Raw genomic sequence first — 12,242 nt, 5'->3', positions numbered from 1 at the left:
ATTAGTACTGTTTTTAATTTGAGTTAAATTTTACTTTAACCAAAATTAAAACACTTTGACTTTTGATATTCAAAATGAGCAAGAAGAGACTGGTCTGTCATGATTCTGCCTCATCTTGTCTTGCTTTTCTTGATCTTGTGGCAGAGCCATGGCAGAACCTCTTGTTTCATGTGGAAGGCCAAAAGGGCCAAAACGCCCCCCTCCACATGAAACAGGGGATCCTGCCGTGATTCTGCCACAAGATCAAGACAGACATGACAAGATGAGGCAGAATCATGACACTGGTCTCATTACTGGCTATACACTGCAAAAATGACATTCTTCCTGAGCATTTTTGTTTGGTTTTCTTGTAAAAACATTTAAAACTTAATAAATTACAAAACATTTATAGTACATAACAAGAAAAGTAACATAATATATTTAGTCTTGTTTAATGAAAGAAAATATAAGAACAAGGTAAGTTTATGTTTAAAACAAAATTGTAAATTAAATCTACATTGTTACAGGCAAACCTGCTGCAAAACTACAGCAAAGTTTTACAGTGTAGCTTATACATGTTTCATCAGTTTCTCAGGGTTGGGCATACATGCATTTCCCCCACCAACATTCATGTTTGTTAATGCTTCGCATTTAAGGTCATATTTCTGTTTCTTCTTATGCGAAAATGTTAAACAGAAACAAGTTATAAGGATACAGAAGTGATTTATAATTAAAAAGAGCATTTCTGTAACCCAAAAGACCAATCCTGTCAAGCAGCAATGTTCAAACAAAAATCAACGTTTATTTATAAATGGGCATTTAAAGAATAAAGCACACATCAAAATACATGGTTGTAGGGCATTTACGTATATGGCCAGGTCCTGATCATAATGCATATGTAGTATTTAAGTTTTATCAGATGTTTCATTACAAACCACTGAACAAAAGTAAGTCTCTTGCAGATTGAGATTAAAGCTTGTAACTTAATTTTATTGGCTTGGTTGTCATATTATTACATATCTCAACAGCATTTGTTTGTGTTTAAATGCGGCTCAGTATCGCTATCACATCATTCAAACTTCAGAAATCAAACAACTCTGCTTCTTTCTCCTTCCAAAAGGTGAAACTACGATCAATATATTTGCAAATTTCATCATTACAAAACATTGAGAAGTCATTGCTTTCATCTCTACTGGGACGTCCTTCATCCTCCAGTATGGGATTTTCACCTATGACATTCGGCGTGACCTCAGCACAGATCGTCCCACGTTCTCTTTTCCCAAAGTATTGTGCTTTGGTGTGCTCAAAACCATCTTTCCACTCACGTCTCCCAGCCTCAATATCCTTGAGGACAGCCCGGTGAAACTCTCGGACTGTTTCCCAAGGAAAATTCCCTACATGGTCAAAAACTTCAAAGCATAACAGGTGCCTCATCTTTCGTTCCTCGGCTGAGAGGTCCTGTTCGAGAATGTGAAAGTAACCGAGCATAAAAAGCTCGAGAGTCAGGGTGTCATACGCAACAGGAGCACCATTCACGCGGGGAAGGAACTGCTCGGGTGAGTAGGTCACACGCTTTCTCTGTAGGCTTCGGATCTGTCGTGAAGGGACCCCAGAGGCAACACGTTTCCAATTGCCAATCATCTTGTCTATTGCACTTCTCTGCCTGTAGAGATGATACAATGATCTGGTCCCTGGCTTGGAGACTGGAGCGGTTATTGCTTCACTTGTCAAACAGCTCTCAAGATCTTGTTTCATTTTGGCTCTCATTGATATTGCATATGCAGACTTTTTCCAATGGCTCAAAAATAACACGACAATGCGTTCCTTTCGCAAGCAGGTTGTCTCTATCACTTCAGCTGAATCTTTGCCAGGTGTCTGTTTGCATTTTATGCCCTTGTCATTAGCGTGATTTATGCCGGTGCTTTGGATTGTCCCTGCAGACTGCTCTTGACAATTTGTTGAAGTAGACAGTTTTTGCTGCCTTAGGTCTGAGTGAGCTGCGTTGTTTATAAGCCCAGCAAATGGATAAATGTTACCCAGCTGACTCTCAAAGTTTGATCTCAAATTTTTTACAGAAACTCCTGACTGCTGAATCTCCAGTTCAACCTTCTGCCTTCTTCCTCTGTTACAACTTCGCCTCTCTGAATGGTATGTGAAGACTGACGCAAGATCTGTGTTTGGCATCTTACAGATGCCGTCTTCTCCATTTGTTTCTGAGAGGTTGGACAGCAGCAGGGACATGCTCTTCACGATATTTGAGATACGATTGTACCACACAGGAAGAGGCAGAGATTCCCCCACTTTCGGTCGCTGGTGGCACTCCGTATCTACGATGATATTGATGATGGGATCGGGAAGGACGGCTTTGAGTTCCTCTGCCAGTCGGCTAAGCTCAAACTCATAGGCCTGGCAGCGTTTCTGAAGGGAGATGGTTTCAATCTGTCCCTCCAGGTAGACCAAGTCATCTTCAGTAAGCAACTCGCCAAAGGGACCCAGAATGACATTGTGTGCTTGGGAGTACCTCCAACCATCCACTTCCACAAACTTGTTACTCTCATCCTGTGTAATGTGAAACAGTCGCAATCCTGTATTATATGTAGAATTTGCTCAGTTAAAAGAATGTATGAAATGCAATGGTTGGGTAATATTTACTTTTATGCTCTGGTTGTCATCATCCTGTAGTCGAGCCTGAAGCTTGCGCACCATAACTTGCCTCTTCCATTCAGCAATGGGCCTCCCGTTCACATCATGAGTAGGGATCAGAGAATCAATGTCAGCAAGGTTTTCCTTCAATGCTGAAAGCAAAACATCTTCATTTTCTCCTTTCTGAAAACAAATGTATAACAATGTTGAAAAATTACTCAGAACTAATGACAATGCTGTCATCTCAGTTACAATGAAACATTTTCACTTAAAAGTTCAGTTGACAGTGACACCTAATGATAACATAGTGATTTCCTTCTAAATCTGTTGCTTTTTGCTATTATTGCCATTACCTTTAAAGGGATAGTTCACGAAAATGAAAATAATTGATTCACTATCATGTAATTTAAAACCTTTATATGACCCCTTTCATCTGTGGAACACAAAAGAAGATATTAAGAGAAATGTCTTTGTGTATGGTTTTGTGTCCATACAATGTTGTTAGGGTACCAATGTTCTCCAAATATCTTCTTTTATGTTTTGCAGAAGTATGAAAAGGTTTTAAAATGACATGAGGGTTAGTAAATTATGAAAGAATTGTCACTTTTGGGGGAATTATCCCTTTAATACACTAACATTAACCAGCATACAATTTCTGAGTTACACAAACATTCCATTATTTGGATTAACATTATTAACAATAAACTCAATGTCATGTTAACTTCAATAAAATGACTTATTTTGCTAATAAAAAATGAATAAATGGTGTTGAGGTAGAACATACATTAAAAGCTTGTCCAGTGAAGATGGCTGTGATCCCTGCTTGTCTCAACGACCTCATTGATTTGTTGGAAAGAATTGTCTGCTCTTCCTCAACATGTTTCCTCATGTTGAATGAGGTCACAACTGTACAGTTCCGCCAGATAAAGAAAGAAATGAGATGACTTTAAAAATACGCTCTCTTTGTATTTTGGTGGACATGGACCTTTTTGACAAATCGAGATCTAACAGACATTTGTGCAATGATCATAGTTAGCAACTGAGAAAAGTGCTAAAAGACCTGTAATCTCATCTGTAGAGGCCACTTGCATGTGCTGAATGGTTCCAGACCCAGCTCTGTTGCCCTGTGAGGAGACAGGGAACGCAGATGATGCATCCGGGTCTGGTGGAGAGAGTCGAGGTTGGGGAGGCACCTCGTTCACCGGCTGCTAGGAACACCAAAACAAAGTGATTAAAAATAATCGAATCCTGTCATGTTTGTTGTATAAAATGAGTCTGTCATTAAATATCATCACCTTGATGCTGTCCATTCTGGTATTGGACAGGTGCTTAATATCCTGGTAGGGGTCAGTTGTGCTAAATAAGGTCCTTTCTTCCTCTATAAGTAAAACATCTGGTGCAGGGAAACCATCTACAGACTGTTGAGTAAAAAACGCAATGAGTAATTCGGGGCTGACTCAGAATGCAATAAATTTAAACTGCAATTTTCTCATAATGGTAAATTACTAAAAACACGAGCCTGGACACACAGTGTACACCAGGATCTGCCAGAAGCTTATAATGAGAGTACAAAGTCACAAGAAAAGTGAAACAGGAGCTCAAACTGTTTAGTATAGCAGACCTCCCACTTTGTTAGCGAAGAAAAACTGCCTATAGAGATCAGTCATCTGATAGGACGGGTCAAATGACCCATACCTGGAAATGCAGTGATTGATTTCTCTTATGGGCACTCATGAACCCTCAAGAATTCTCTGTGTGTGTTTTTAATATACGTACTGTATATGCCATACAGCACAGTGGCTGGAAAGCTACACTGAAACCTTTGCCAAATTGACTGTATACATGCGTTAATATATATGAGATGACCATGAGAATATGATTTGATCATATTTACAGTAGGGGTCTTATGACATACCTATTGACAATATTGTAATATTAAAAGCCATGATTATCAATATAATATTAATAGCAAATTACAATATTTAAATTTAGCTTTAAAGAGCCATAACAGTTACAAACTTTCTCTTCACCTCCCAACACTCATATTTTGAGTGTGATTCATTGGCCAAAAAAAACACAAAATAGACTAAATCAAAATGAGGTTGATTGATAACATTATTTTATTTATAAAAATAAGTTCAATAGATATCACAACAATATTATTGTTCATTTGTTTTGGCCATGATGATGATGATCTTGTAGTGAAGATCTGAGCGAAAACTGTGACAGCCATAATTTACAGTAGTAGTAATCATTTTAAATTTGTGGAACAGTCATGTACTGAATGAAGCCCTAAATGCCAGCAACATATCTAAGATATTAAATAAGTAATATTTCATAATAAATATTAAATAAGGCTTGAAGTACTACATACAGTATTTAACATTCAATCTAATAAAAATATTTATGCCGTATTTTCTGATTTTAACAAGAAATGTGTACAAGCAAAACACAAACATTTCAGAATTTCTGCTTCGTCTATTACATCATCTCTTACTTGCCCTACAATAGTTATATTTGTTTGTTTAACCTCATTTCCTGTATATAGTCTTGGTAACATTTGTTTTTTAACACTCTTCTTTTTAACCTTTATTTATATGCAATGTATTTTAAAAAAATTCCATTAATCAGGTTTTTTATTCACAAATGTTGTACAAATATTATGACTATTACTGATAACACCCAACAAAAGCGCATTCTTCCTCGAGCAAAAACAACCCCATGCTGTCTTTTAGAATTATAAAGAAATTTCATTACTCTTGAAGCACCTAAAAAATCATGATTTCAGAAAAATAACTATTATAACTATGTAAATACCTTTGCCAGTCAAATCTTCACAAGTACTGTATAACCGCCAAATGTGACGAGTCCAGCCTGTTTCTGTTTACTCACATCATCACTCCAGCCATCCAATGACCAAAAGCTTAAGGATCAGTGCCCTATAAGCAGTTCACTCGGACGGGAGGTCTTCATAGTAAAGTATTAATAATTAAAGGGTGGGATTAGGTGAACGCTTGTCCTTTAGAAATGTAAGGTTCTAAAGGCTTTGTAGTAGTACCACAAGTTCCTCCACAGCACTTATACTCTCAGTGTGTGCTTTAGGAGGATATGTATTGTTATTGAACTAACACTTGCATGTATAGTCACACACCTCTGAAGTGTCCATTTATGGTAAGACAATGACCTCAGTTGTACAAGAAGGCAAGATCAAAGAACGGGGTTTGATAGTGACTACACATGAACAGACAGTTCTAGTCCCTGATGAGCTATCATGTTATCTTAACCTAACTGTCCTGCTGTTACGCAACTTTAAACAAGCATCACTCAATAAAGACAGTAGCTGTCCATCACCTGCACCTCACCCGTGGAGTGCTCAGGGGTCAGCACACTTCACTCACAGATCATTAGATATTGTATATGTAAGTGGAATAATGTAAACAGCTATATCTGCAGTAAGATTGTATGACATCAATATTTGTTCTTTACTTTTACCCTTTAAATTTTTTTTGTAACATACTGTATGTTTTGTGGTAATTGTTCCGGTACCTTGTATAGCTGTGGACACCACCTTTCTAGCTTGTATTATATTTTAAAATACAATCAAATGAATACCTACAACATGGTGGTTGACTATTTTGAAAACAGTTACATGAAGTGCTTTTTAAAACCGACAAAATCGATTAATCACATCCAGAAGTTGTTTAGATAATGGTCTGTGTACTGTGCGTATTCATTTTGTAACTATAAACACACACATACATGCATGCATATTTAGGAAATATCTAGATGTGGTTATTTATATTTATCAATAATTGAAATTATATATAAACGTTGATTTTTCTTAAATATATGTATGTTTGTGTTTATAAATACAAAATAAATATGCACAGTACACAGACATATACTGTATTATTATGCAATTAATTTGACAGCCCTAAAATGAACGTGCCCACACTTTCCTTTAGGAAAATACACACAAAACAACCAGTGCACTCCAGTGTAAACAAGGACAGCGTCAGTATACAAACTGGGGCACAACACGTCTCTCTCTGCAGCCCTGTGATATATTCACTGAGCATGAGAAGCAAAATGCCATGTGACAAACCCATTGCTGCATTTACGAGCCTCTGACACCTGAGAAGGTGGATCTCATGACGCCCCCGTGGCATTGGAGCTCACACTGAGAGGGGAGTAAGTGATAGCACACAGATCCCTCCTGCGCCAACCAGACACTCCTAAGTGTCTTGCTAATCAGCCTGTATCCGACGTATCGTTCTGCTGTGCCATCGCTGTTATGCTATCAAAAGAATGCCGCTTGCATAGTTTCCACTTCAGTTATGCACTAATGACGTAACTGAACTTTAGCGTATGTGTGACTCTAAGTGTGTAAATATAAGTACTTAATTTTGTGAATTTCCAGGGAGAATTGGGGTTTGACACTTTATGGGCCTATTACGTGTTGCACCCATCCTTTCTCATGGGCACGGCTAACTCTCCTGACCTTACATCTGTGACATTGTTATGTGAATGACTTTAAGGAGGACATAAAATGGCCCCCTTTTGAGTTCAGGCCAGCTATATTCTTTAAATATTAATTGTATGACAGCACAAAAACTGACCAGGCGTTCTTCCAGTTGCAACAACAGATTTCATGACACAAATGACATATTCCTGGAATTGTTCCTGGAATCCATGACAATGTAACAACATAAAAAAGTGGATCAGATTATGATGGATTTATTAATTAGAAGACTAGGGGTATCTGAACAGAATGTTCCTATGAAGAATGTCCTGTCCTTTATCTCATAAATAATACATCACTTCTTAAGTAGTGATGACGGTCAGTGCACGACTGAGTCGGGTTTAATCATGTGCTTTAATACGTGTACTCAGTCCTCTACTGTGTATCTTTACTCAGCCATGTTGATCTGCTGTATTGTATTGGCACAAATATGTTCAGGGTGGAGTAATAAAGTTTGCCAGAAGGTGGCAGTAACAGTTTGCCATCAGTAGGGGGAGACGTGAACCAAAACACTAATGTCAGCGGCATTCAGGGTGTGCCATATTATGCCAAATGAAATACAGGAATGAAAAGAACCATCCTTCAAAACTTAAAAACATGAAAAGAAAACAATGTGCAAACAGAAATCTGAAGAAAAAAAACAATCTTACATGAGCATCACTGGCACGGATGAAATTGGCACAGTCATGATAGCCGTTGTACTCTGCCAGATCCGCTGCAGTAAAGCCATCCAAATCTCTCTCCAGTGGGCTGATGTGATTATTCAGCAGCACCCGGCAGCACTGAAAGAAGAAAAGTCTGTCATTCAAAGCCGCGCGACTGCATTTTAAACACTACTTACACTGTATAAATATTTGTGATGGGAACCTCCAGTTCTCCATTCTCAGCTGCATCGTGCAGAGGGGTCCCACCCCAGTGGTCTTTTATGACACTCGCTCCCATTATCAAAAGACGATCCACAATGCGATGGTGGCCCTCGCTAGCAGCAAAGTGCAGTGCTGTGGCTCCATCCTTATCCTGACAGGACAGGTCCAGGTCTGTGAAAGTGGCCTGAAGATCAAGAACAGACAGTGGGATCATTGATGGGATCATTGTATCACATCATTTGTATTATATGCTATGAATTTGTTGATTGAAAGATGTTTAGTGCGACCATCACTTGATCAGATGATGCCATAGACAAAAGACAATCTTAGCTAAGAGCGGCTGTAACTCACTAGCCAGACCACCAGTGCATAGTGTCCCATGTGGGCAGCTGCATGAAGAACACTCATGCCATCCTTGGCCTGCAAATGGACGTTTGCCCCACAATCCTTCACCAAGTATTCAACCACATGTAGATGCCCCTCCTGACAGGCCAGATATAGTGGGGTGGCCCCAGTTCCTGTCTGACGGTCCACATACCTGAGTCCAAAAACATCTTTATGGGACTTAAAGATATACTGTATACTATATTATACCCTACGTTATACTTATAGTATTATTATATGCTATGCATACAGTACCTACTATAAAAAATATCTGTGAAGGAGATTAAAAGGGATAGTTAATAAAATGATCATCATTTATTCACCTCGTGTGGTTTGAAAGCTGTATACAGTGACTGTTTTATCTGTATAGCACAAACAAAGATATTTTGAGAAATGTCTCAGTGGTTTTGTGTCCTTACAATGGAAGTTAACTGGGTCTAATGTTGTTTGGCTAGCATGTTCTTCAAAATATCTTCTTTTATGTTATGTAATGATTACAGAAGTTTTACGCATTAAGCTGTAAAATATCATGTGTTATAAGGGGTTATAATTCTGTGAAAGGCTTCTGTCATCTGATCCAGTTAAAATACAGAGACACAAAAGGCTGCTCCTTATGTTTCAAAAATATGCAAATCCCTTATTAAAAATGTTACATTTTTAGCAAGTATTTTTTGTGAGGTCTTAGAGCGAGGTACACTTTCTTTTGCATCATTATGTTGGTGGCTGTGCAGAGTATAAGCACAGGTGCTGCTGCCATGTGGCAGGTATGAGACTCCTCATGTATTATAGAGGACAAGGTACAGTGAGATGGCAGGTTTGACATGTGTTAGTTGACCTTTTCTCAGCCTGCAGCTTCTAACAGCTACACTGACTGTGCCTATACTTACCTGTCCAAGCATGACACATTCTTTTGCCTACGCGTAAAGAAGTCACATACGTAAATAACTAATAGTGGGGTCATTCTATAATTTGGGGTACATATGGCATTTGAATATGGGAAACATTTTTCCCAAAACACAAACATAACCTCACATAACACCCTTAAATACGTATACTGTACTTATTCTATTAGTCTCAGAGTTACATGGTTTTAAATAGTTTTTTAAACCTTTACCTCATATTTTTTACTTAACTGAGTAACAATGTTGATAATAACTCAGTTGACATTTAAAAGAATTGGGCCTAAAGCCTACTCAACATATGCATATGGCATGGTTAGAAATACATCTTCATAAACCTAACATAAGTTCTAATTCTAATGTATTGATAAAATGTCAAATGATCTCTCATTTATAAGTCGCTTTAGATTAAGGGGTGTGGTAAATGAATAAATAAATGCACTGCAATCTCTTGTTAGAATTTAGAGTCACAATATTTGTGTAACTGCTGACATTCAATGAGTCCACTCTTGATCTTTTGTTTAAAAAAAGGACTTTGTTCTATTTCATCTATAGAGGAAATGACATCACACTATGCAAATGATATACAATTAGGACAAACCATTCCTTTTTGAGAGGGCTTTTCCCAGTGGGTAACTTATTTGACAATGGTCTTCCGGACACACATAAGGTGTATCACAAAAAACACCTTATTTTGGAGAAACACACCCAAATGGCATGATTATCTAATCTAACTACAGACAAAAGTATGAGAGCAAAATGTGTTTGTATTTGAGGTCATTTTAATGCTTGAATGCGAAGATGAGCAACTTTTCAAAATCAGACAGCGAAATACCATACTTTTTTAGGTGATATAATGCTGCGTTCAAGACACCTCGGATTTGGGATATTTCCCCATCACAAACCCCGAAGTAACGTCTGGTTTTGAAAATGTATTAACATTACTAAAAGCATTTCGTAACATTAAGGAAGACCACCTACCATCAAGATTAGGTGCGCTTTGTCAAGATTGGCTGCGCTGTGGGCTTGCAGCTGCAGCTCGTTACTCTTGCGATAGTGATAGAAGTTGAGGTGTGTTTGTTTGTTTACGGCATTTCAGTGATGGATGTTAATGGTGGATATAGCGCTGGATTTGCAGATTGTTTGAAACTGATAGATGGGGCGGTCCCAGTGCTAAAAGATGCCAGACATGAACCACATGCGGTGAGTGAAAGTCATATGTCTGTGTTTTGTTGGCAATCGGCGCGATCAAACTAAATACTCTTCGAAGATACGAAGTATTCAATACTACTCTATAGGTACTCAAGAATAATATGAGATTGGCAGATGTGCGTTTAACCAGACCTTTAACAATATATCCCACGTAGGCTACATTATGTTCCTACAATTATAGAATGGCCCAGTAGCATCTATCCAACTTCGGTTTTAAAGTCCCTGTGAACCAGAAGTTGCGATCTTTTTATCTTCCGTATTTTCACGCATTTCCTAGTGAAATGCAATTTCTAATGAGAAAAATAGTGGGCGTGGCTTTCATCTTTCTCTGCGATTTGATTGGAGGTATAAAAACAGCTGTTGCATTTTGAAATGGAGCTGGCAGCAGACTGACAGTTGAAGGGGAGAAGTTAACGGATGCTCCGCCCAAGCCGTCTAACACACGTCAATTAAGATGGATAGTCATTACAGGAAGGAAGTGCATTTTCAGATTTTAACTGAAGACTGAGGGCACACAAATTTTAAAAAGAGAGTGACCCACATTGATAAACTATTTACAATAAACACGGCAATATTTCATGAAAAAATAGGCATTGTCATTTATAATTTCACTGGGACTTTAAGTGTTGTTCGGCTGTTTTATGAACCGTATAGCGTTTAAACTCAGCGTACAAACATCTAAATATTTATAATTTTTTAAATGATCAATTTAGTGTGCCTCACCGCGGGTAGTTAGACATGAGTAATTTGAGGGAGGTGAGGTCTCCACTGGCTGCGGCATAATGAAGAGGAAGAGCTCCGCAGTCGGTCTCCGCCTCAGTGCTGCTTCCCTCCGACAGCAGCCACTGCACTGCCTCCGCGTGGCCAAACCTGGCAGCCAGGTGCAGGGCCGTAGCTCCCTCGCCATCATGATCCTGTAAGCAGATACAAAATCATCATCCAATACCCCATAAGTAGTTTAAATTACAGGCACACTGATTCTATTATACTGTCATTGCTACTAATGAAAGAGCTGCTTTACTGTGTGAACTGCTCATCAATCATTGACAGTAAAGTAAATTGACATTGACTCACCATCCTTAAAAACATCATCAATCCAGCTGTCAAAAGTGTTTTTTCTCTTTCATACACTTGGCACTCACCTCAATCCCACAATTCCCCTGTCTCAGCAGCCACTCCAGCTCCCGTACATGCCCTGTGACAGTAGCATCATGAGCAGGCGTCGCTCCGTTTTTGGTGCGGATGTGGCAGGGTAAATGAGCCTCTTTCACCAGAAACTGGAGGCAGTCCAGCTGGCCGCAGCGGGCGGCGTGGTGAACGGGTGAAGCTCCCTGAGCATCCGTGATGGTCGGACTGAGGCATCTGGACTCATGCAGGGCCCTCAGAGCCTCCACGTTCCCTTCACGAGCTGCCTGAATGGCCTTGTGGAGCACCATACTGCACCTGAGCCAGCCTGCAACAAAAGTGGCAGGGGTCCTGGGCTGCACCCAATTATCCCTCTCTCTCCAAAATGATACCTGAGCTTGCTAACAGATGTCCATGGGAGAGGGATGAGGGAGTGGACAAGCACTGAGCCAGAAATGTAATGAGATCCCTTGTGAATATATACATCTGCTTCTGTCGCTTGAATTTCCCTCAATCCCATATACAATAACAAACTATTACGGAACTGTAAAAACGTAAAGCGATAGGTCACCCAAAAATGAAAATGCTGTCATCATTTACCTCACCCTCTTG

General features: G+C 39.1%; 1 protein-coding gene across 1 annotated transcript; it reads right to left on the bottom strand.

Moving 5' to 3' along the window:
• Positions 1–798: 798 nt before the first annotated feature.
• Positions 799–11,941, bottom strand: espnlb (espin like b). Its single transcript, XM_057334574.1, has 10 exons — positions 11,648–11,941; positions 11,229–11,419; positions 8,362–8,548; positions 8,012–8,194; positions 7,795–7,926; positions 3,918–4,040; positions 3,683–3,827; positions 3,407–3,528; positions 2,632–2,805; positions 799–2,538 (listed from the first exon to the last, which is right to left on the bottom strand). Exons 1-10 carry the CDS (start codon positions 11,939–11,941, stop codon positions 1,060–1,062), a joined length of 3,030 nt encoding a protein of 1,009 aa, XP_057190557.1. The 3' UTR covers positions 799–1,059.
• Positions 11,942–12,242: the final 301 nt, after the last annotated feature.

Source organism: Triplophysa rosa, linkage group LG5, assembly GCF_024868665.1.
Source record: "Triplophysa rosa linkage group LG5, Trosa_1v2, whole genome shotgun sequence".
NCBI classification, from domain to species: Eukaryota; Metazoa; Chordata; class Actinopteri; order Cypriniformes; family Nemacheilidae; genus Triplophysa; species Triplophysa rosa.
The sequence above is the reverse complement of the archived record's forward strand: the minus strand, read 5'-3'. Positions and strand labels throughout refer to the sequence as shown.